Here is a 25,568-nt window from a genome sequence, read left to right as displayed (position 1 = left end):
CTTTAAAAAAAATGAATTGCATAAAATAAGCACAAACTTACATGACTTGATTTTAGAATTGGAATAGTGTTTGCAACCTATTTTAGTCCCTTAAATGGAAATCCATTTTAGAGTTTAATATTTATTTAGAAAAATCAGCAACTGATATCATGAAAAGTGGACCTTACATACCAGAAAGGAGGAGTTTGTAGAGGAGCAGCTGAAAAATAATTAGGAGTCATTTCAGAGTGGCGTGACTCTGAAACAAGTCATTAAATCTTGAATAAAGTTTATTATTAGAAGACAATTTTTTTAAATTAATGATTTACTTTAAAAAAAATAGGTTTGATTTTTATATTATGTAGACTAAATGGTTATCATTGTTAACTAAACCATTAAAAATATTTTGACAAAGCTGAAATAAAACTAGAAATATTAGATAAAAAAATCTAAAATGATGCCTATGCAATTAATAACTAAAAATAAATTCAACCTATATAGTAATACTTAAAGTGATCAATAATCATATTTTTTAAAATAAACGCACATAATACACTTACTAAAATATTAAATTAAAACTAAAAATATAAAAACAAAATACAAATAAAATCTATAAATACTAAAAATCAACACAAACTGGTGAACACAACCGATGTACATAATCAAAACACCGCCAGGCCAGCAGTTTGCTTTCCATCATTTATAATTTCCTTTATTTCTGTTACAAACAAACATAGCATCTTCTAAATATAGACTTGTAAATCTCCAAAGAAAAAAAAAAGGTTTAACCATGGGGAAAATGGAGGGCTGCCCGCTCTGATAGAGGCAGTCTATGGGACAGGGCTTTGATGGGATGGGTGAAGATACTTTGAGTATCTGAGACCTGAGCTCTTGACAGTGTCCTGCAGTAAACATGAACTCGCTCCGTAACTTCAGTATCAAGTAACAGATAGAAAATTAATCGAGCAAATATATATATATATATACTGAGAATGCCAAGAACCTGAGTTTAAACCAGACGAGGGCATTCAGATGTTAAAATCTCTGCTGAACATAAGATACTGGAAAAAATAGCTACCTTTCGATAAAGATTGTTCTATGAATCGCTGCTCTTGTGCGTATGTTCAGGTAAAGCGTGGTTGACACATGGATGCTGTTAAGAGCTCGGGTGAGTTACCTGGAATAACAGAACATTCAATCAGAAGTTTTCCAACCTTTCATACAGTTGTACAGAGGTATTGTTCATTCGAAAAGTGTGCGGATGCCCCACAGAACTGCACAAATCCCAACCTCAGAAAACAGGAAGACAAATCGGCCGATTGTGAGAGTGGGCGACGAGCCCGACAGGAAATTAACTTCTGGATGAGTATTGCTTCCTGTCCCTGACGTGTTTTTTTTAAGTGACATTAAGGCGGAAACCAAAACTTTTACAGCACATATTCTCACAAATATATTTATATATATATATATATATATTTAATACATCTGAAATAAACACAGCCAAGTTCAGTCGAAAGAAAATACATTTCTGGTGTTCTGCAAGAGATTTGTGCCCAATTTCATATTTTAAATGGACAGGTTAAACGAGAAAAAAAAAAAAAAAAGTGCTGCGATATATTAAACTCCACTTTGAAATTTAGCAGCCTAGAGTGTTTTAATGCATCTATACCCCTTCAAAGTGAAGAAAACGGCTTTGAAATGGCTTTTCGAGTTCTTCAACATGACTCATTCACTAATAGTACTGATGGGTTATACAATCTAAATGAATGCACACGTGATCTACAAATGCTGCTGATTTAGACGCGTCAGCGTAACCACAAAGTGCTAAACACATGACAGGTCTCCTTCCTAAAGCGAGCTTGAACAGCGAGTCGTGTTGTAAAGCCAACTCAGCCCCGTCGAGTCCCAATTGGTGCCTCCCGTCTACAAATGCTCAGTTTAGAGGAGCAACCCGAAACAGCAGCTGAGGAAGGAGGGGAAACGCAAGAATGTCCTGCCAACAGCTGCTGTGTCACGCTTTCTATTGCCGTTCAGGCACGGCTGCCAAATCAAAGGCCTGTTTTAGTTTTAAGGTAACGCAGAAAACGCTGTATGCTACACGTTACAATACCAAATGACGGCTTCTACGGCCCACCGTCACGTGTAGCGAATGCAGTCTGCTGATGTAATAACATTTGCAGTAGCATGCAATCGGCTCAACAATCGGGCCCTTGTGCCTCGCCACACTACAGAGCAAATGGCACAGCTGAATCCACGGCCGCCAGGGCAGGAATGTTCACCCTCTTCATGCTTCTAGCATTAAATAACAGGCCTGCTAAGTCAGCTAAACAGCTGCTGCAATCGTGGAAGTACAGAAAACGAGTCCAGAGACTGGCATCCGTTAACAATTCTGCAGCCAACAGATAAGAATGTGTGAAAATATTTCATGACAGAGGATGCAATTCGTCTGTCTTGCATTTTAGGAAAGATCACAGCAGAACACACGACTTCAACAGCTGCCATTTAACACAAAACAGGTCAAAGGAGGCTTTACAAATCACTGTTGCACCCAAAAAAAATAAAAAAAAAATCTTAAATTCTTCGCCGTGGATGCAAGCGTATCGGATTTTGTGTTTTTACTAAAGTGCATGGATGAAATGTGTTTAAAGTTAACAATCTTTCTCCATCATAACCTACTGGTCTACTTGGTTAATTTAGTAACATTTTTGGTGAAAGGCTAAACAAAAAATATTGCATTAATATAGCTGCAGATACTACGCAAGAGAAAGGAATAAGTTAAATAAAAAGGCAAATGAGAGACGGGCATGCACAGAAATGGAGACCACCGAAAAGACTTTTGATATTAATCGCGTAGAAAGAACGTAACATAACGGAGTGCATGCTGTAAACTCAAAAAGGATGTGGGAGGAGCTTGGGAGGGTGACGTTTTTCGCAAGGCTAATCTCATACATGTTCTAGTCTTCCACAAAAAAAATACACTGGACAGTCTTCCAATCCCAGCTAATTTATCTTTTTTACAAAATTAGCTTCTTGAGCTTAAATAATTCTTTCATTTATATATAATTTTTTACTTTGTGTATTCAAAAATATGCTGGTTTGTTTACGTATTCTCTGATAAAGAACAATCTCACATTAAAGTTAAAGACAACGCAAAAGGGGATGGGGTGAAAATACACTCGCCCATTTAGCTCGTTTCTTTTCATATTAACTAATATCACATCACATGTCTGTTGATTTAAGCGATCTATCCTTAAATATTCAGAGGGCACTTGGACCGAAGTCTGAAAAAACTAAGCTTTCTGTATGTTGACCCCAAAACCAAAATATCCCACCGGTCCATAGTGTCAAGATAGAACACCATAAAGCAATCATTTCCATCAATTATGCCTGTAAAGAAGTCAGATTATGACTTTAAAAAGTCTCGCCATGAGCAGCAGAGACACACAAACACAAAATCAGGGGTCAAGCTGCTCCAAATCTTAATTTAAAATATTTCGACGCTCAATCAAGTTGGCCAAATAAAACTCATGTTGATGCGAGAACAAAAAAAAAGCCTAAAATAATAACTTAGGGAACATCGGTCTATAAAAGGGGAAAAAATCATCTGAGAACACAACTTCTGATGTAGGTTTAGAAAGACTCATGCTGCGTCTATAGGAAACACACCATGGCCAGTGACGGTTATATCTATACTGTATATATATAAATGTATCTCCTCTAAAAATATGTTGGACAGTATGCACCCTTATAGCCTGGTTTTATCATAATTCAGCAGCCTTAGCGCTGATGTAACAAAGGTTTAATTGCTAACCAAGAGAATTAAACCCGCTGGTTTCACAGGACAGGGCAGCATCAGAAATAAATCAAAACCCACGAGACATCCTTGGCCCCATGGCTTCAATAATAGACGACCCCCCCCCACCCAAAACCTCACCACATTGAAACTTCACAGATCTATTTTTCTCTCGGATGAATATTTTAGTAGGCTATTTTGAGTTCAGTTCATGCACTTGTTCCACAAATCTCCTGGGGTCAGTCGTCGTCCACGTCCTCGCCCTCGGACTCTTCTCTCCTCTCGTTCACCTTATCCTGGTGCTTCTCCTGGATCTCCTTCATCTCCTCGGCGTAGCGGCTGAAGGCTCCTCCGAACTTCCCCCAGGCCTTGAAGGGAATTGTGATGGAGTTCCTGTAACTGGGCTTGACCTCGCTGACCCTCAGGAACACGCCGTACTTGTTGGAGCCGACGTCGAAAAAGAACCTCTTGGAGTCCACCATGATGGATGTGCCCTCTGGGAGCTCGCCGTAGGCCACCGCGGCCCCGGGCCCCCCGCTGAGCTCCTCGTCCTCCCCGCCGTAGTCGTCGATGAGCTTTGCCAGAGCGTCTCGGAACTCGATCAAGCCCTGCGCCGGCAGCGCGATGGTTTGGCCGGCCTGCACGCTGCCTCCGGGACCGCCCCCTCCCCCGACGCCGAAGCCGGGACCTCGGTTGAGGGTCTGGCGGATGCGCAGGAACCTTCCGCGCTGGTTCTCCTTCAAGTCGAGGTAGTATTTGCGGTTCTCACGCACTAAGTACTCGCTCTTCAGAGCCCGCCGCGGGACGCCGTCATCGCCGCCGGACGACTGCGCAATCTGCTCCGGGCTGCTCGGCCCCAGCTGGGCATAATGCTCGATGAAATCGCCGAGATAGTCGCGGAACTCGGCCGCCACGGACATGGAAAGAGTCAGGCGGCTCTTGGAGCCCCCGGCGCCCACCTCCGCTATCTTAATGAAGCGGCCCTTCGCGTTTTGCTTGACGTCCAAGTAGAAGCGCTTGTTCTGGATGTCCAGGCGCTTGGACGCCAGCTCCTGGGTCTCCTGCTCCCGCTGGACGTTTTGGAGGCCCCCGCGCTCGCTCCCGCTGTCTCCATCCGCCATCTTCAGCACCTCCATCAAACTTCTCCCTCAGAGAAACGCTCCTCTCCGTCCTTCTCCTGCATGCACGACGCACTGCTCTCAGCACCACAGCATTGGCCTCATATCTGCCAATAACAGGCGGCGTGCGCGCGCGGGGTCATTAATAGGTCTGCGCGCTTGTCATTCGGGGCGTGAGGGAGGTGCGCTCGGGCTCCATTGGTCAGAGACATTTCCTCCTCCTGTGCAGGCATTTCCTGTCCTTCTGGAGCTCAGCTAAAGCTTTGAAGGAGAACGCAAAAACATTATATTTTTTTATATCATAAAGCCAGCGCAACACTGCAATACAAGTGATACAAATATGACGTGCATTTGATGTTTATATCGTAACAATATAAAATAATATAAAATTAACAAGACAGTAAGCTATTGGACTATTAATATTTAAAAAACGAATACTTTAAATTTTATGAAATTCTATCTCCTATACAAATACATACGCCACGATGTTATCAACAACAATTTGCATAGGCTGAGAGTTGTATGAAGTGCTAAGTATTTCTGCGTATTTTATTTTAAAAACTGACCCAGGATCAGCCGGTTTCCCACTTTTGAAAGACGAGCTTTGACGTATACGCTGACTGTAGATCAGCTGAATTTCGACTTTATGTGAGGGATGACGTAAAACGTGACGTAGGTCTTTAATTCCCGAGTTCAGTGTGATGCATGCAAGTGATTGTCAAATAATTATCCCTCGTGAATCGTTTTTAATTGTAGATGACGATACACAAGTAACCAGCATGTAATTGTTTGAATACTACGTTTTTTTCTTTGTTTGTGTTTATATGTGTGTGTGTGTTCAAATGATTGCAAATTATTTTTAATTATCGCTCTGTCCAGCACGTTTCGCAATTCTTCATTCCAATAAAAAAGTGAAAGTTAGAATTAACTATAATAACATAGCATGATTATAATAATATACAATTTAATGAATATGAAATCATATTTCATTGATATCTCATTGCCTACTTCTAAGTAAAAGAGACAACTCGCTATAATAATTCACCTATTACGATTGCTCATCCTTGCATACAGTGTCTTCAATCCCCAGAAATATTAGCACAAGTTTTTTTCTACTTTAAGCTTCACAATTACATCACAACTAATGTCATATTCCCTGCTCACTGGTCACAGCAAACAACTCTTGATTCTTAATGAAAAGTCCAATGATCTGAGATAAAATATTAATAACAAATTATGAAAAGTTTAATTAGTGAAAAAATTTAGCATATATGTTTTATCATTAATATATTTTTAATAAATATCCTTCAAGTATCTGTTAATATATGACCCTTGATGCCTTTTGTGTTTCACGGTCTGTCCATTGGTCTAAAGCAGTTGTTCTCAAACCTCTCCATGAAGTACCCCCAGCACTGCACATATGTATGTCTCCCTATATCTGACACACCCAGTTTAAGTCTTGCAGTCTCCACTAATGAGATGATGAGTTGAATCAGGTGTGATAGATGAGGGAGATTGGGGGCTGGGGGTACTCCAGGTCAGGTTTGAGAACCACTGGTCCATAGCCTACATTGTTACCTTTTTTGTTCTCCTTTTGACTATTTGGGGGAAACATTGTAAACATAAAAAAAAGAAAATCTAGACCTACATAAACATTGACAGGCATCATAATTAACACACAAAAGAATTCAGAAACTGTTTACTTTTATATTTTTTTGGTGTATTTTTGCTGTCGTTTATGACAGAAAACGACAATGGAATCATTTTCTTTTGATGAAATATGTTTATTAATATATAGCCTATACTGAACAACCCTGTAAAATAATAAATCAAATTGAAAACAATAAATGTGGACTATAACGCCCTCCACTGTCCACAAATAAAAAGAAAAGAGAGATGGATCAAAAAGACCATCCTGTGCCAGAATAACTGACCCTTTTTTATCTTATGTGACCCTGGACCACAAAACCAGTCTTAAGTGTAATTTTACATTTTTTATCATCTGAAAGCTGAATAAATATTAGGATATCAGGATCAGACAATATTTGACAGAGATACAACTATTTGAAAATCTGTAATCTAAGGGAGTCAAAAAATTTAAATACTGAGAAAATCACCTTTAAAGTTGTCCAAATTAATTATTAGCAATACAAATTACTAATCAAAAATTAAGTTTAATATAATTATGGTAGTAAATTTACAAAATATCCATTGATTGAACAAAAGAAGAAGAAAGAAGCATGCACGTTTCCATAGTGACTCGTCCATTCGTCTCTCTGTTGAGAATGTCTTGAGAACATTCTGTGTTGAATGAACTAACTCCTGGACAAATGTTTGGAATCACATACCTCAGGTAAGCAAAGTTTGAGGTTAATCAACTGAGAGCTCAGGGTTTAACAGATGGTTAGTTAATTGTGCTTTCTGGAATACACCCCGGGGGTGTATATTAATGTAGCAATAGGAGCACATAGGACGCATATGTACGGATGTTGTTTGTTGACTTTAGCTCAGCATTTAATACTGTCATTCTCTCCAATCTGACGACAAAACTTGGAGACCTGGACATTAACACCTCCCTCTGCAGCTGGATTATGGACTTTCTGACCAACAGGACTCAGCATGTTCGGTCAGGCCAGACCTGCTCCACCACCATCACACTCAACACCGGCGTACCACAGGGCTCTGTGCTGAGCCCATTCCTGTACTCCCTCTACACTCACGACTGTAAGCCTTTGCATGGATCAAACTCCATCAAGTTTGCTGATGACACCACAATGATTGGCCTCATCAGAGACAAGGATGAGACTGTCTACAGGGAAGAGGTACAGCACCTGGCTGCATGGTGTGCTGACAACAACCTGCTCCTTAACACCAGTAAGACTCATTGTGGACTTCAAGAAGAAGAAAGAAAGCATGTATGAGTCTATCCAGGTTAACAGGATAGTTGTTGAATGTGTCTCCAGCTTCAAGTTCCTGGGAACCACTATCTCGGAGGACATGTCCTGGACCGCAAACACCTCCAGCAGATCCAGCAGACTCAGTAACAGCTTTTTCCCTAGCTGTTTCATTACTGTATTCTGCCCTCTGAATTGCCTTGTACCTCACATATCCAATGACAATAAAATTGAATCTAATATAATAGAATATTCAAGAAAGCAAGGTTAACTTATCATAACATATACTCTGAACTCTTGGTTGATTAAAATCAACCCTGTCTAAAAACAGGTTAACACGAGTCACCATGGAAACCAAAGCTAAGAAAAAGCACACCATGCTGCTTCTTTCTTCACCCTTTATTCAGTGATCATTTACTGGATATCGCCACCTAAAATATGGTTGTGCCAATCATTTTTCTTTTTTTTTCTCTTTTTTAATCTTTTAATCACTGAGAAAAAGAATGATATTGTTTGTTTGATGTTAATTATATTATAAGAAATATCTTATTATATAATAATATGTGTGAGATGACAGTAAAATAATATAAACATATAAAAATGAAATGAACATTACCTTGTTACAGGGGCGGATTAAGGTTATGGCCAATTAGAAAATTTACAATACCGCTCTGAACTCCCAAACTGACTCAAATGATTCGCGAACCCGCTCCGAACTCCCGAACTGATTCAAATGATTTGCGATCCCCAAACTGACTCAAATGATTCGTGATCGCGCTCCGAAACTCTCAAACTGACTCAAATGATTCGTGATCGCGCTCCGAACTCTCAAACTGACTCAAATGATTCGCGATCCCGCTCCGAACTCCCGAACTGATTCAAATTATTTGCGATCCCCAAAATGATTTTCGAACCCACTTTGAACTCCCGAACTGACTCAAATGATTTTCGAGCCCGCTACTAACTCCCGAACTGATTCAAATGATTTACGATCCCGCTCCGAACTCCCGAACTGACTCAAATGATTGGCGAACCCGCTCCGAACTCTCGAATTGATTCAAATGATCCGCGAAGCCGCTCCGAACTCCCGAACTGATTCAAATGATTTGCGATCCCCAAACTGACTCAAATGATTCGCGAACCCGCTCCGAACTCCCGAACTGACTCAAATGATTCGCGATCCCGCTCTGAACTCCCAAACTGACACAAATGATTCGCGATCCCCATAACTGACTCAAATGATTCGCGATCCCGCTCTGAACTCCCAAACTGACACAAATGATTCGCGATCCCCATTACTGACTCAAATGATTCGCGATCCCGCTACGAACTCCCGAACGGACTCAATCTGCCTAGGCCAATGTCCCAGTTGCTCCAACAAAAAAAAAAAAAAACTTCCTCCATTCTCCCATCCGCGCTCGCGACCGCTCGCATGTTTGCGGCTGAATGTTTATAATTGATGGATGAATCCAATCCAGCGAAGAGAAAAGAAAACTAAAAGTAAAAAAAAAAAAAAAAAAACAGACATAAAGTTGGCTTGACGTTGGACGTTGGACGAGTCTCAAATTTAGGGACCGTCTCTAAAGTTAGATATTGGTATACACTTTTCTAACGTCAGTAGCATTTGATGGGAATGACTTATAGTCATAAAAACAACTGTAATTGTTCATGTAGGTGTCAGCTATAATGCACAAATGAATTAAATGTTTGATATTTATTAAAATAATCTGTAAATCATATGTAAATTATGCTACTCTTTCACATGGGCTCAAACGCAGATTTAAAGCTCAATAATGTTGTCATTTAGGTGTCAGCTACAATGCACACCTTATACATTTTTAATATATATTAAAATAAAGTATAAATGTAGGTAAAAATTAGGCCCGTTTATCACTTTCAGGAACATAACTGTGAAAGTTTTTTTTTTTTTTTATGTTTCCTTACGAAAATTACCCATGGTTTTAACAATAGCACCACAAATCTTTTTTTTGTAGCCATGGTAACTGCAAATTAACCATGGTTTTGTTACTTCAAATAATAATTTACAAAGTATTTATATACTGTAATATTTTGTTGTTGTTGTTGTTGCTATTAAAACAGACCTAAGCCATCAATAGCCTGTAAAATGACTTAAAATGCATTATATAAAAAAATAATGAGGCAATAACAATTGGTTAATATAACACTGTTACAATACATAATGTAGGCAAATACAAAATAAACAATTTATGTATACGTTATTACAAATGCCATGTGATTGCTGCTGTTACACTTACAGGACGATCAAATCCTTGTTTAGGCTACTGACCAAACATTTCATTCAAATATTCACTTAATCTTTCATTTTTTATATAGATGACACAGCCTTTATAATTTCTTCAACAACAAAAAAACGTGCATATCACAACCCTTACAAAAATAAACCATGCCTTTATCATAGTAAAACTGCTTAATTTCCTTTTGCATAATTTCTGAATGCTTGAGACTATAAAATAAATTAGAGTCATAATAAAGTTAAAGCCATAGGTAAATGTCGAGAGCTACAATTATGATTTGTAAATAATACAATTTATTCATTTACTTTTTTATTTGATTAAAGTTCTTTTGTCACCCTATAGGTGTTTTTTTCATCATCATATTTGAGGAAGGGGGGCACAACAATACAATCCTGCTCAGGACACCCATTTGGCCAGCAGTGGCCCTGAAGGTGTTGATATACACGTCTCTGGAAATGTGTGCTATACCACACACACACACACACACACACACACACTGAAGCACGCGTAGTGTTTTAAACTCTTCACTATATTGACGCATGATGTAGGCTACATGTGCACGTCAGCGTACTATGAGAGGATTTTACCATTTCATTTGATAAAACTATCATCATTCATCGTATTCACAAACTGACAGAAACTGCAATGTCTTTATGACAACCTGTCAAAATAAAATCTCGGTATAACTTGAAGACATTCAAACAGAAATATAGTACTATTGCACAGTAGAGTATGCTATACGTCAAGTAGGCTTAATAGCTAATAATAATAGTTAATTAAAAAACACAGAAACTCTGGTTACAACCCACCAAAATAAAAGTTTGGTCTAACTCGAATAAATTATGTATGAAATAGCACAGTAAAATATAGCCTACTTTAAAAAAGATATATTTATCACATATATTTATCATCAAACTGTGATAACTGTGACTAAATTCAGTACATATACGTCTGCCATATGTTGCCACCCCTCAATAATTGTATGTATGTATGTATGCATGTATGTATATATATATATATATATATATATATGTGTGTGTGTGTGTGTGTGTGTGTGTGTGTGTGTGTGTGTGTGTGTGTATATATATACATATATGTATAGTTTATCCGCATACCCTTAAACATAACCTGCTTTCTGGAACACTCCCTATAGGAGGCAAAATTACATATTTATTTGTTTGTTTGTTTGTTTCTTCATTATTTATTTGTTAATTACTGTATATTTAAATAATTTTAAATGCGACCAGGTGAAAGAAATGCTCTTTATGAGCAATTAACTGCTGTTAAACACATAAATCTGAAAAGAACTGAGAGAAATAGGATGAAGAACAACTATTGATATGAGCCTTAAATGTAGAAATAAGGAAATATGATTAAAACTGTGCATGCTTTCCAGTTTTCAGAATCCTGTTTGTTTTATTTCAGATCCTCTTTTGTTCTCCATTAGTCAAACATTACCCTGGCCATCAGTCATAAAACAGTGATAAGCTTGCACAACAAAAAGGGCACTTTTAAAATTTTAGTGTTGAAAAGAGGAAGCTGAACAGAGACAAAACGTGCTCAATGATACTATTTATATGCTTTGCATTGTAGCTTTTAAAACGGAATACGATGCACAATAACATGCAAATTACTATTCTATAGAAATTATTTTGATCGGAATATTGCCAATCTCATCACCGTATTAAAAAATACTTATGTTTTTCTAATCGGTTTTAATGTACTGAATGATGACGCCAGCACGCATGCGCACAAGACTAGTGCGCGCTGGTGGTCCGAGAAAAAAAAAACCTTAATAGACAAGTCCTGTGATTGGACAGAACCTACGTTTCAAACCAAGACGCAGCTCGCTGATTGGTTATCGCTCTGGAACGTACCGCGCTAACGCCGAAGTGGGCATCATTGTGTTTTCCCTCCGTTTCGTGCGAAAAGAGAAGAAGCTCATCTGGCGACATGGTAAAGAAAGCTTTTATTTTCTAATTACTAAAATAAAGCTTAGCTCGTACGGCTGTGTTTTGTGTTAATTGTAATAGTGCCTTGCTTTAATTTTCTTCACGTGATTGTTTTATAATAAGCTCGCGGTGTTTGTAGGTTTGCAGTGTTTTGGTGAAAGAGCGCTAATCATGGATTAAAGTGAATTTGATGCATTATTTTGAAAAACGAATCATAGAGACCGAAAAGTAATGCGTGCAATTAATAATTCGAATGCAGCGCTGGTGGAATATGGCAATATTTTAAATTAACAGAGTAAAATTAACGCAACGTTTATGTTTATAAATAAGTGCCAACTCTCGTCGAAGCATTTTGCTAAATTTTGTTTGGACACGCCAAAAAAAATGAATCTACTTTGCTTTATTAGTACTTTTGTTTAAATATTTATAATATTAATGAATCCAAGCATCACTGTATAATTTACAGGTTCGCTTTTTTCGATTTGATAAAAAAAAGCTTTGTTTACACTGGCAGCAACTTCGATCAGGCTTAATAAGTTCCTTTTGTTGTGCTTCTGCAGGCAGGAGGAAAAGCTGGAAAGGACAGTGGAAAGGCCAAGACAAAAGCAGTCTCCAGATCACAAAGAGCTGGTCTGCAGGTACAAATTCCTCTGCCAGATAAAAAAAATAAACAACTGCTGCTGATTTTAACAGAGTGATATTGAGTATGTGATTGTTTTTCTGTGTCAGTTCCCTGTAGGTCGTATCCACCGGCACCTGAAGACCCGAACCACCAGCCACGGTCGCGTCGGAGCTACAGCAGCCGTGTACAGCGCCGCTATCTTGGAGTACCTGACTGCTGAGGTGATGAGTTTATTTTGGCAGAGTTTGTTAAACAAGCCTGTTGGATGTCATCGTGGCAGATTGTTGGCTGGTTTAGTCTTTAATGCTTCTATAAAGGAAATGTCACCTCTTTCAAACCCATTCCTCGTCATATCCACAGGTTTTGGAGTTGGCTGGTAATGCCTCCAAGGATCTGAAGGTGAAGCGTATCACTCCGAGGCATTTACAGCTGGCCATCCGTGGTGATGAGGAGTTGGACTCGCTTATCAAAGCTACTATTGCTGGTGGAGGTCAGTTTCGTTTAAATCCTGATTATTTTTTTGAGTGCATGGTGTTATAAAATGTAGCTTTGATTATTTTAATGGCATGTCTTTGTGTCTTTCTTTGCAGGTGTGATTCCACACATCCACAAGTCACTGATTGGAAAGAAGGGCCAGCAGAAAACCGTATAAAATGCATTGATATTCGATTCTGTCTTTGTATAGAAAACGGCAATCAGCATTGGGAGAGCAGTTGCTTTTGTTACGTTTCTCCATTTGTTTGGTCATGTTTGGTAATCGTAGTTTAACATAACAATGATTAGAGTTTGACCTACTATATTCATGATAGTTAATGGGGGAGGGGGTGTTAAATGTTGTGGGATAAGGAAATGTAATCATGGTTTTTGTTTTAAGCTGGGTTACGGATGGTTTTGTGAGGTTTGGGCTTCATTATTGGCTTTTTAAAATCTGTTTTATACATTAAAAGATGTTTGTTTTTTTTAAATCTAAATATTTTGCCTTTTGTTATTTTCATTCAACACGTATTCCTTAACTCCTATTAGATGAAGATCTATTGAAATTAATCCTGATAGTCATTCTTGGATCGGACACATAAAATTTATAGAAAACATTCCTAGCTACATTTCGATTGTACAAATCTTTTAAAAAGTACTGAAATGTATAGATTAAAACGCTCGAGTAAAAGTACTTAAGGACATTTTTCTCAAAGTTTACCCAGGCGATCTTATTTAACAAATCGCTTTCTGTGGATCTTAAAAAGTCTTAATTTAACTTTCCACAAATTAGAGCATTAAAATATCTTAAATCAGAGCAGAATGTCTTGAATTGTCTTTTTTTCAAGTACAAATATCTAAAACATGCACAGGTCACATAACATTTTCTTAAGATGTAAAATGAAGATTTTTTGAGAAATAGAATGGATTTAAATGTTTACATAGAAGAACAAATATATGTCAACCGAGTAGGCACACTTTTTTTTTTTTTCATTTTACTTAAATTTCTAAACCTATTAGCACAATATTTGTTTTTGTTTAAAACTTCTTCTTCTTTTTTATGAGATTGAAATTTTTCATAAATCAGGATATCTTATAGGACTGTGCATCTGGATTTAAGAATCTTTAGGCATTTGCACTGGAAAACAAAAAGTACTAATGAACAGCATTTTTGCAGTGTGATCAGAAGTTACAGTAAAAGTTATGTCTATAATCTCGTGGTTGGGAGCTGAGGAATTCAAGCCATATGCTAATAGTTTTTGTAAAATGAAAGAAGAATTGGAGTTCTGTTTTAATTTGTGTTTTCAAATCTTAAATTTACCTTCATAAAACCTTTAGAAACCCCAAAACTAAATGATTCCATACTAAACTACACATAACTCTGTTCATGCAAATGTGGTCCTATGCATATTTGAATGCTGACAGGCTAAATTAAAATTGTTAGCAATAAATAATAGCATGCTGAAAATATAAGATTAAATGGGTTTAGTTTTAGTTTAGCATATTTGTTGGAGAAAAAGAAAATCCCCCAAATGATGAAGTACGCTGCTGTTTTTAAGTGCTAGGGTCTGTTAAACTTTTTAATGTTTTTTGAAAAAGTCCAAGACTACATCTAGTATATTTAAAATGGTAATAATACAAAATATCATTGCAGTTTCAAATAATTGTTTTCTATTTGAATAGTTTAAAATAAAATGTAATTCCCGAGATGGCAAATCTGTATTTTCAGCATCATCCTCCAGTTTTCAGTGTCACATGATCCTTCAGAAATTTCTGATTATCAGTGTTAAAAACAGTTCGATAAACAGAAAGTTCAAGTGAACAGAATTGATTTGAAATATACATTTTGCATAGAATTATAGTCTTTACATTCACTTTTTGAACAATCCTTCTCTGATTAATTAAAATCATATAGTCTGTAATGACGCACTTCACCTTTCAGTGTAGTCAAATAGAAAATGATTTATTTATACACTCCTTTTGTACACATAGACATGAACGAAATATAACTTTTCAATCATATTTAAATAAACAAAACGGGAAAAAAAATATATATATATGACACATTTTTATTGCACTTCACCCTGTATTCACAAATGCAATTCTCGTCTCGTGTCACTGAGTGTTGTAGTACTGTGAGTGACAGGGCTGGTATGGACTCATCATGGACGGGTTGCTGGGATGGACAGGAAGGCTCTGTAGGGTGCTGTACCGATACAGGGCCTCCACAGGAAGGGTCGGCAGGCCCCCGGAAGCAGCAGGGCTGTAGATGAATCCTGGGCCGTAAGATGGGCTCTCCTGAACCGCCGGGTAGTAGCTGGGATACGGAGCGGCACGGAAACTGTGCAGATCGGAGTAATGCATCATATGCGATGCCACCTTGACCTGGCAGGCGTGAGCCAGACTGTCCTGAACGGTCCGTTTCAGCTTCATGCGTCGGTTCTGGAACCAGTTTCTGATCTGATGGAGAGAAACATAAGATAAGTTCACATTTAACACACAAATAAAAGTCAAATCACTAGTTTTGGGACTTTAAGGCCCCCTACAGTTATGTGAGTGGAATTACAGCGAATAGTTGTACGCGTGCATTTGTTTCTGCCGTCGCTTTTTGCAAAATTTTGTACACCCATTACAAACGTTATTTTTAGTCAGTGTACCATTAAAATGATCTTTAAGTTGAAATTTAAAGGTTGCAAAGGAAGACACGAATGTATTTTAATCTTTAAATCAACTGAATTGCTTTGCAAAAGGATTCACTGTATCGAAACGCTCGAAACGCAACATGTTAGTGACGTCTGCTGGTCAAAACTGTGTAAATGCGACAAAACTCAGGCCAAACGCCTTCTACAAAGTGTTTTTTTTCATAGTTTAATATGAAATGCTGTAAACAACTCATCATATTCCAGTTTAATGTGTTTTTTATATATATTAAATTGCTTTGTTTGTTTTATGGCTAAACTGGCCAAAACTAATGCTCTTCATTTTTATTAAAATTAAAATTAAGTTAATCATAATAAACATTTACAAAAACTTATTCAAATCAAATGATTCGTAAATATTTTGAATCCTCACAAAACTGTGTTTCGAAAGCACTCATCGACATTTCAAGGTAAAAAAAAAAGAATTCACACAGACACTTTAAATCTAATTTTTAAAACCACAGTGAATCGACCTCTCACCTGTTTGTCAGACAGATTTAGCCTTTTGCAGAGCTCAGCTTTGTCCTGGGCTCCCAGATAAGCGTTCCTCTTAAAGGCTTTCTCCAGACTGTTGATCTGCTCCGCGGTGAAGGCGGTTCGGGGTCTGCGGCCACTAGAGGGAGACACTGATGGGGCCGGTGCTTTAGGGGCCCCGGGTGAGAGAGAGGGGCCCCCCTCGCTCTCGTACCCTGATGTCTCCTCCTCCTCCGTGCTGCTGCTGAAGCCTGGCTCTGAGGCTGTCAGGAAACAGATAGACATAAAGAGTTAAATATGAGGTAAGGAAACACAAATACATAAAATAATAAAAATAAACACAAGGGAGCAAGAGAAAATAAACATTTGGTAAATTTTCATTTAAATGGAAAATACTCAGCTGAAAATAAGTAAATCGTTTTTAAAATTTAGGAAAAATACGACAAAAATAAAGTATGCTGTAACTGTAAATTTGCTAGCATTACATTTTAAAATGAGATCCAAACTACATGAAATAGCTTTATAGTTAATAATTCATTAGTTTGTTATTTTAATAAAAATATTTTAGTGTTATTTATTATTTTAACAGTATTGTAATAGTTATTTTAACTATAGCTGTGTTATTATTATTTAGACTTATTTTTAATTTTACTTAACCATTAAAAGTAACAACAGTATTTTAGGTGAATATTTTACATTAAATGAATTTAAATGTAAAATAATAACCTTTCTATTTTAATATATTTTGGCAGTTTAGTTTTACTTTTAACTGTTAAAGTCATTGATCCTATATAATTAACTGTTGATAAACAAAAAAATAACAAGTATTTTTATATCGGTATTTTACATTATTTAAAATCTTTTATAAATGTTTTCTTTTTTTTCCTATCATTTTTTATTTAGTTTATTCCAGTGTTGGCAAAGCTTCTGTATTTTATTAGAATTATTTAAATTATTAAAAAATAAAATAAAATAACAACAGTATATTTAAATCAGTATTTTCCATTAAAACATTAAAAATTGCATAAAGATTACTCAACAGTATTAACATGTATTATGAGAACAGTTTTTTTACCGTAAGTGTGTTGCTGGACGATATTCTCATTTGACCCAGTCTCTTGCGTAGATGTACACAACAAACTGTTTCCGGACTGTGCTGGCTCCATACGTTTCTCCTGATTCTCCATGTTTTCCGGTCTCCGTCTGCTGTAGAAGCCAGGAAGGCTCTCAGATGCAGTGCCAGAGGTGTTCGGGACATCCCGGCCGGGAGAAACCCAAGAGTTTGAGGGAAGTGTGGATGCCAAGGTCTGGCTGCTTTGAGAAAGCCACTCGATGGAAAAATGCCCCTTCATTTTAGAGAACCAACAGTGTCCAGATCAAGATATCCGGTTTGACACAAGGCAGTTGTGCAGTTCTTCTTCCTAAAGATGAGTTTCCAGCAGAAGTCCTGTGACTGAGTGAGTCAGATGTGTGTTTGTGTTCTGGCAAGCGTGGCTTTGAGTTCACTGATCAACACCTCCAATGTAGGGCTTAAGTATTTATAGGGCTAATCCCAGCTCATTTACAATTCACTTCACCCCGGATCAAAGGAAACGTCCTGATCTCCACCCCTTCAGTTTTCACAAGTGTGGTAATGAAGACGTCTCAATCGGCCTCCAGTGAACCCATTAACTCCTGGCACCAGTAAGTCTGGAGATGTGATCCCCTCCCTAAAACCATCTCTGATCCCATCTCCTCTCTGAGGTGTGCATGTGTGTTATTTCATGTGTCCACATTAGAACAGTGTGGTGCAGGAAGTTCAAGGTTAAACACAGTGGCTTGCAATTCATTATCAACCACAATATTTTGTAATCCCAAAAGGTAAATAGTTTTAGTTATTTGACTAAAATGTTACAGCATAAAGTCCACAGAACTAAATCCACTTTCTTTCTTTCTGCAGATTAAAAAAATAAAAGATTTCAATTTTTTATAGTCCTTTTGTCATAAAATTTCTTAGAACAGAAATGTTAATGTAAAACTACAATATGAAAAATGAGATTAATATCTGATTCATTCATTTATTGATTTATGCACAAAAAAAAAAATTTGAAAGTCCCTTATCCAAAGAGCAAGAACTTGGAAAAAGTATTTGTTTGTTCGTTCATTTATTCATTAATTTATTTAGTTCCAGCATTAGGCTCAAGAATTTCGTAGGATAAAGTGAGAAAATTATTAATTCATTTCAGAACAATACAATAAAGTATTATTTTAGTCCTTTATTATAATCTCTTTATAACAGAAATGCCAAACAACTTGAAAGAGGACATCTAAATATATATATATATATATATTTTTTTTTTATTTTATTTAACATTTTTATTTATTTTATTTAGTCAGTTGCAGCTCAACAAAATGAAGCTGAAACATTTCATAGTGTCAATGAGAAATGCTTTCCTATTTAATCATTCATTCAAAGTTATTTTTACTGATTACGAAAATCAGTAAAAAATTAATTTAGAAAATAAACCATGAATGTTTCCTGGTCTTTTTTCCAAAGTGTCTTTAGATTTTGTTTTTTTTTTAAATACTGTTTATCCATTTTTTTTATGAAAAATCTTGTCAGTTTCTCTGATTCCAGTAGAACAAAACTGCAGATCTGTCCTTTTGTGCAAATGTCTCTCTCATAGACACATAACGTTCCCGTGAGTGGCTGCAAACGTGGGTAATTGAGCTCTTGTTTATGCCTCTTTCAGCCAGTATTGGTATCAAAGCAGGCGGCTCTTTTAAAGTGACAGGTAGAGGTTAATGGGCTGTTTTAGAAACACTACACAAGTATGGAGACAGTAGTCTGCAGAGACCCAACTACTGACAGAGATAACTGCCGGCCCTTGGATCTGTTGCCCCCCCTCAAACGGCATTATTACACATAAAGCTGATCTGGTTTATCAACGGCTTGCTTGAGATTAACTTGATCAGTCCCACTATTGAAGAATACATGATTTCAAAGCCTGCCAGACACTTTTGATTATCACACAAGCAAATAAAACAGCCTCAGATTGTCCCATCATATTGTTTCTAAAGGATCTGAAGGGTTTGATCCCATTTGGGTGCATTGAAGAGAAACAACAGAAAGAAGGCGCCAAGGGAGGACTTACACATACATTTATCACCTGTAAACTAGATAGTTTTAATGTCTTCTTATTCTGTCTATCAATCTATCTATCTATCTATCTATCTATCTATCTATCTATCTATCTATCTATCTATCTATCTATCTATCTATCTATCTATCTATCTATCTGTCTGTCTGTCTGTCTGTCTGTCAGTCAATTATTTATTGTTTTGTTGGATAGTTTTTTTGCTTCCTTTTTTATTTGTGTAGTTCTTGGGTTGTTTGCTTTTTTCATACACTCGTTTTTCTTAAATGACAAAATAAAGTGTTTTTGTTCTTAGGTTGGCCAATAATGACTTTTAAACATGAGATCACAACTATATTAAATATGAAAAATCATCATAATCAATATTATACATAGCGAAATTCACTTTTTTTTTTTAAATATACATAATGAATGTTGTCAAAAACATCCATTTTTATATTTATACTGTAACATTTATTTATTTATTTATTTTATTATTATTTATTTTATTACACAGATTGATTGGAAGAAGCTCATTTTCAGTTACTTTCAAAGTATTAATCATGGGGGGAGGTGTTATATAATTAGTTTATTCGTCTTCTCAAACAATCAAATAATGAGAGTAAAATCATTCAGACAGCTGAATCTGCATATATTCTTCCCTCTTCGGCCCATTTAAAGGTTCAAAGAGCAGATCATTTGTTTATACTCTCTCACCGTATCTTATTTTCTATCTGTCTCTCTCTTTCAGTGAAAGGCCGATCTCCTTCATCTCTTATCTGTCACTGATCTGTCTGTAATTGCATTGCAGGTTTCTATATTCCAATAAGGTTTGGTGTTAGAGGACCGTCCCCGTCTCGTTTCCGCTGTCCCCGGGCCCTGATATGTGATAAACCGGGGCCTGACTTTGATGTGCGTGTCAGTGGAGAGGAATCAGACAGGAGCCTGTTTTTATGGATGACAGACGGGAGGGGTTGGAGACGGCAGGTCCACTTCTCATCTCACTCACACTATCATTAAAGCACAGATTACAGTAAGAGAGAGAGAGACTCTTCTGTAATAACGTTCCTCACATGAGAGCAGCATACAGCATATAGATGTTTTTTTTTTTTTTTTTTATAGAAAATCATCAATATAACTGTGAACTTTAAAGAACCCAGAATCAAAACACTCATCTGAGGAGCATTTAATGTAGCAGCAAGAACGTTTTTTAAAAGTCACGTGTCACATTAAGTTATGTATAACATAGTGGTAAACGTTTGATTGTTTGTTGGTTTATTATTTATAGGCTTTTAATTGTTTAAAAGATAGCAATGTAGATGATTTCAGCATAAAACTGAAATTTCTTTAAAACTAATAAGATACCAAGATGCTAACAGATGATTTCAGCAGCCCATCCCCTTATAGTAAAACACTGACATTTATTTCATGTAAAAGTAATCAAATATAAAATAAAGCAGTTGTTATTGACTATTATTTATTTATTTCTAATTGTTAAAAAAATAGCTGTATAGATGGTTTGCCTTAATAATCATTTAAATTATTATGCAAAATTTAAATCGGATATAATACAGAATAAATGGATGGTTATTTATTCATTTAGAGGCTTTTCGTTGAATAAAAATAATTTCTTTAAAACTAATGTCAAACTAAGCAAATATAAATAAAAGTTATTTATTTTATTATTTAGAGGCTTTTATTTGTTTACAAGATATAGCAATGCAGGTGATTTCTGCGACCCACCCTTTAATAATATAGATATAAAATATCAGATTAATTGATTTATTTACTTATAAGTTTGTATCAGTCTGATTTTGGAAGCAGAATCTTTGAGAGTTTATTTTTATTGCTTGAAATGTTTCGATCATTAGAAACAGATGAAATGATTTTGTTCTCTTGTTATGTGTGATCATGAGTCCAGTGAAGCATATCTGGCTCCATCAGTGTGATACGGGCTGATGCTGGTGGGTTTGAGATGTCTGTTTATGCTGAGCCGCTGCTACAGACGGCAGTCTCTCAGAGTAATGGCCCCCAGCAGAGACGGCCTTTGATTGTTCTTATTGAGCCTCTTTCATCTCTAATAGGGCTGTTTGCTGCTCTGTATTGATTGCTCATGTTTCTCTCTCATTGTCTCTCTCTCAGTGCTGCAGAGGCTGAACACACACAGCCAGCTGAGCGAAACCAGCATCACACCAACACAAAATAAACACAACATCAACATACTGATATTCAAACAAAATGTATATTTAAAGGTTTTTATTTAATTTATTTACCTTTTTTTTTATTTTATTGTACTTGAAGTTCTATTATTATATTTCATTTCAAGCAATGAATATGTTTTTATGATTTTAGTTTTGTGTGTGTGTGTGTGTGTGTGTGTATATATATATATATATATATATATACACATGTGTGTGTGTTTGTGTTATTCTCACAAATATTAATATATACATTTAAAAAACTATAATTTGAATTAAAATTAAAATGTCCTTAAAATCTAACATTAAATCAGTTTTTATAAAAAATTTTTTAAATATTTTAAATATTTTTAATTATTTAAGTACTTCAAATTTACTATATTTTACTACATTATTTTAAGCTAATGTTTATTTTATTTTATTTCAAGCAACATAAATTATTTTTAATTCTTTAGTTTCAACTTTATGCTGGTAAAATAAAATGAAAAGTTAAATATATGATATTTTCTCATTTTAAATCAAAAGTGTTTTTGGTTTACAAACTTAAATACAAAATATTATTATATGTTTAAAAATGAAATCAAAATGTAAAATCTGAAATTAAAATTGCATATTGCAACTGTATAGCCCAAAACGACCTGCGACCCATTATGTACTCCTTAGTACCTTGCTATTCTTTTTTGTGTGCACAGATTGTGTTAATTTCTACATTTGAGGTGTCAATTGTTGCATTAGCACTTAAATTATAATACAGCCTCTGGTAAATCTTCCTGCGTGTTCTTGTCTTTTGTTATTTTTATGCAGGGAATGTCCATGAAAGTCACTAATCTGGTTAATCCCATCAATTTGATTGCAACACATCCAGTAATCCCTCATTTATTCCAATCAGAGGAATCAAACTCAAAGAACAACCCGAGGAACCGGCCCGGACGGAAAAACCAGTCTGCGATCACGGTGGGAACTCGAGCCCTGGAGCCCTGTCTCTAGAGCCGAGGCCTGAGGTGTCCCGGGACGATCCAGAGCACTTTTGTTTCACACCTGGAACTGGGGAGGGGAAGTGTGAAGGGGGCATTAATCCCCATTGAGCATAACTGCCGAAACCCACCCACCCCGTCTCTTACGACGCTCATCATTAAGGAGCCGGGGCCAGATCAGCATGTTTGTGAATGCTTTCAGATCATGGACACTTGACTAAAAGAAGTGTCCTTGTGGAGAAAGATGAGGGAGGAGGGAACACTGCATTTGGGCCTTTCCTTTTCCTGTTAAGAGTACTGTAAAGGCTGACATGAGGTGTGAACATAGACGTGCTCTTTGAAGTTAAAATGACATTTAGAGGTCAATTATGTTGTTAGCAGAAGGTGTCTGGGTTCAAACTGCATCAAAATACAATTTAAAGGTAGATCAAATGAGATGCCACCATTGATGTCCTGTCAAAACTAAAGACATGCTTTTTAAAAAGCTGCAAACTGGAGATAAAACAATATAATGTTTCACACTGTCCATTAGTGAATGACTGACTTCTGTGGCAGAATATCATAAAAAGACTATGAGAGAAGACTCAAAATATTGTTAGAATTTTTTAATTAATTAAAAATACTTTTTGTGGTACTTTGGCCGTTTCAGACAGTAATGTAACTGAACGATTGTCATATTCATGAAATATAATATTTACTCTGTGCTCTAGGGTTTGATAAAGAATGTACACAGTTGTAAATAAAACATTTAAGACATTATTGTAGTGTTAAAAAAAATCAAACTTTGAGGTTTAATTCATTAAATGTTATTTTTATTTTAATTGTTTTTATATGGTATTACCATATTAGTGCCCTGACTAAAAAGTCATATTTCATACTTTAATTCTTCATTCTTTAGCAAAAAGCGGTAATAGCAAAGAACTTGTATTTATAAAGAAATAAATACAGGTCAGAAAGCTCAACTTCATCACCAGTTGCAATAAAAACTATAAACTGACTCAAAACCAAGTAATCTTTATATTGTTATTTGTTGTTTTAAATAAGCAAATTATTCATTTAAATTTACTCTATGTGCTAGCTTTTTGGGACAGTTGTGGTCTAATGGTTAGAAAGTCCATAATATTTATTGCTAATAACTTCATTTGGACAACTTTAAAGTTTGTTTAGATTTAAAAATGTTTAGATTTTTTTGCACCCTCATTTTCCAGATTTTCACATCGTTGTAACCTAACAAACCATACACCGACCAATCACCAATGGAAAGCTTTCAAATGATGTATAAATCTCAATTTCAAGAAATTGAACCTTACGACTGGTTTTGTGGTCCATATTACATAACTGCATCATACAGAGGCAAAATCAGGGATTAATTGTATAACGGCACAGTTGATTCTTTTGTAAAGGCTATATAAACAGGGCTGCCGTTAACACTGAATGAAAGGAGAGACACAGAGGTGAAATCATACTTGAATGATCTCCTGCAGAGACAGAGACGTCTGTACTGGAGACAGTCTCACAACTATACAACCACTAGCTTCAAAACAACTACATTTCCACATTAAATGATGAATCAATTAGTTTTTTTAATTCATTAATATAAATTCATATAACTAAAAAAATTTCAACGCTGAAATACAGTACCTGCTTACTGTGCACAGTTCGACTGTTTTCTTGTGTGAATCCAATCATCTGGAGATCACAGACCCTCTCTAAACCCACCCCAAAAATACCAGTTAGGGTCTGCAGAAAAGGAAGATATTACTTTATACTTCACAAACTAAAGCTGACAAATCAGCTTTTTCATATCATTTACACTGCCTTCTGAGTTATTTACCTTCATGGCCTGATATTACTGATTGTCGTGTTGACTCTACTTCTCTTGATGATCCATCTTCTAAAATCTTCTAAAAAGGTGAAATAACCTTCTTAACAGATATATCTAGATAACTTGTATTCTTGAGAAGACAACAGAGCTTGAGCATCACTTTTATAACCCTCTGCGTTTGTCACCCAGTCAGGGACAAATGGTCAGAACTGGAGGCGTCTCGTCCAGTTTGGTTGACCAACCAGGCCTGGAATTCATCTTCACTTTGGGTTTCTGACAGAACTGTGATGGAGGAACTGTAAGAGAAAAACAAACAGAAATAGTCCATAATTTGTACCCCTACAAAAAAAGCACTGTGGTAAATACCATAGTAAAGTGATGATGGTTTGTACCTGTAGGTTTCTTTAATAAGAGATCCTGTCCTAATCATGTAAGAAATACTCTTCTAGATGTTTCCATCTTACTCTCCAAGATGAATATAGAAACATTAGGAAATGTACAGGTGTCATTCTGTTGATTTACAGGCAGAGAGGCTTTCCAGTGTTTTAATGGGATCATAGTCTAGAATAAACCCTTCTCGATCCTCCGCCTGCCATAAATCACATAACCTTCATCACCCCACCACAGAGTAGATCCTAAATCCCTTCGCCTTTAGTCCTTGGTAGATCAGATCAGACCCCCTGTGTTTTTTTCTGCACTTCCACGCAGGTTTGCCAGGTTTTTAAAGGAGTCACATGATGCGATTTCAAGTTTTCCTTTCTCTTTGCAGTGTCACAAGCTGATTGTGCATAGATAAGATCCCTGTAGTTGTGAAGACTAAAGTCTCAAAACCAAAGATATTTTCTTAATCAAAGAATCTGCCACGCCCCCCACATGTCTACATCACTATGTGGAAATATTTGTGTAATGTCGCCCAAATGTTCATGCAAAGAAAGAAGGCGTGGTTTCAGTAACGCAGTTAGTGTTGAAGCAGTCATGTCAGGGAGATAGTGTGTGTATCTAGGTGAAGGCAAAATGACCTTATTTGGCCTTCTGAAAGTAGAAATTTAGAAATCTTTAAGATTACTTAAGTTACAACAGAACAGCAACACATTTTATGGACAACTGTTTCGTGAACCTAGAAGAGGAGGTAATTCTGACTTTGTTACAACAATCTGGAGTTTCCGAATCAGCT

General features: G+C 36.4%; 3 protein-coding genes across 3 annotated transcripts; 1 reads left to right on the top strand and 2 right to left on the bottom strand.

The window, feature by feature from the left end:
* Positions 1-664: 664 nt before the first annotated feature.
* Positions 665-5,390, bottom strand: LOC113054662 (transcriptional activator protein Pur-beta-like). Its single transcript, XM_026220352.1, has one exon. The coding sequence runs from the start codon at positions 4,906-4,908 to the stop codon at positions 4,012-4,014; it is 897 nt and encodes a 298-aa protein (XP_026076137.1). The 5' UTR covers positions 4,909-5,390; the 3' UTR covers positions 665-4,011.
* A 6,477-nt stretch (positions 5,391-11,867) lies between these two features.
* Positions 11,868-13,605, top strand: LOC113054669 (histone H2A.Z). The gene is made up of 5 exons (XM_026220364.1): positions 11,868-12,016; positions 12,573-12,650; positions 12,742-12,855; positions 12,995-13,124; positions 13,225-13,605. The coding sequence occupies exons 1-5, from the start codon at positions 12,014-12,016 to the stop codon at positions 13,284-13,286; spliced, it is 387 nt and encodes a 128-aa protein (XP_026076149.1). The 5' UTR covers positions 11,868-12,013; the 3' UTR covers positions 13,287-13,605.
* A 1,445-nt stretch (positions 13,606-15,050) lies between these two features.
* LOC113054663 (homeobox protein vex1-like) lies at positions 15,051-17,881 on the bottom strand. Its single transcript, XM_026220353.1, has 3 exons — positions 17,357-17,881; positions 16,288-16,544; positions 15,051-15,568 (listed from the first exon to the last, which is right to left on the bottom strand). The coding sequence occupies exons 1-3, from the start codon at positions 17,631-17,633 to the stop codon at positions 15,224-15,226; spliced, it is 879 nt and encodes a 292-aa protein (XP_026076138.1). The 5' UTR covers positions 17,634-17,881; the 3' UTR covers positions 15,051-15,223.
* Positions 17,882-25,568: the final 7,687 nt, after the last annotated feature.

Source organism: Carassius auratus, chromosome 35 (assembly GCF_003368295.1).
Source record: "Carassius auratus strain Wakin chromosome 35, ASM336829v1, whole genome shotgun sequence".
NCBI lineage: Eukaryota > Metazoa > Chordata > Actinopteri > Cypriniformes > Cyprinidae > Carassius > Carassius auratus.
Note: the sequence above shows the minus strand (reverse complement) of the source record. Positions and strands in the feature narration are given on the sequence as shown.

Bases quoted from the DNA above. Each gene is read 5' to 3' on its own strand.
- LOC113054662 (XM_026220352.1), bottom strand. From the start codon at position 4,908: ATGGAGGTGCTGAAGATGGCGGATGGAGACAGCGGGAGCGAGCGCGGG.
- LOC113054669 (XM_026220364.1), top strand. The intron at 12,651-12,741 runs GTACAAATTCCT...TTTCTGTGTCAG, and splicing joins CACAAAGAGCTGGTCTGCAG to TTCCCTGTAGGTCGTATCCA. The intron at 12,856-12,994 runs GTGATGAGTTTA...TCATATCCACAG, and splicing joins TGGAGTACCTGACTGCTGAG to GTTTTGGAGTTGGCTGGTAA.
- LOC113054663 (XM_026220353.1), bottom strand. From the start codon at position 17,633: ATGAAGGGGCATTTTTCCATCGAGTGGCTTTCTCAAAGCAGCCAGACC. The intron at 16,545-17,356 runs GTAAAAAAACTG...GTTTCCTGACAG, and splicing joins CGTCCAGCAACACACTTACG to CCTCAGAGCCAGGCTTCAGC. The intron at 15,569-16,287 runs GTGAGAGGTCGA...TCTCTCCATCAG, and splicing joins TAAATCTGTCTGACAAACAG to ATCAGAAACTGGTTCCAGAA.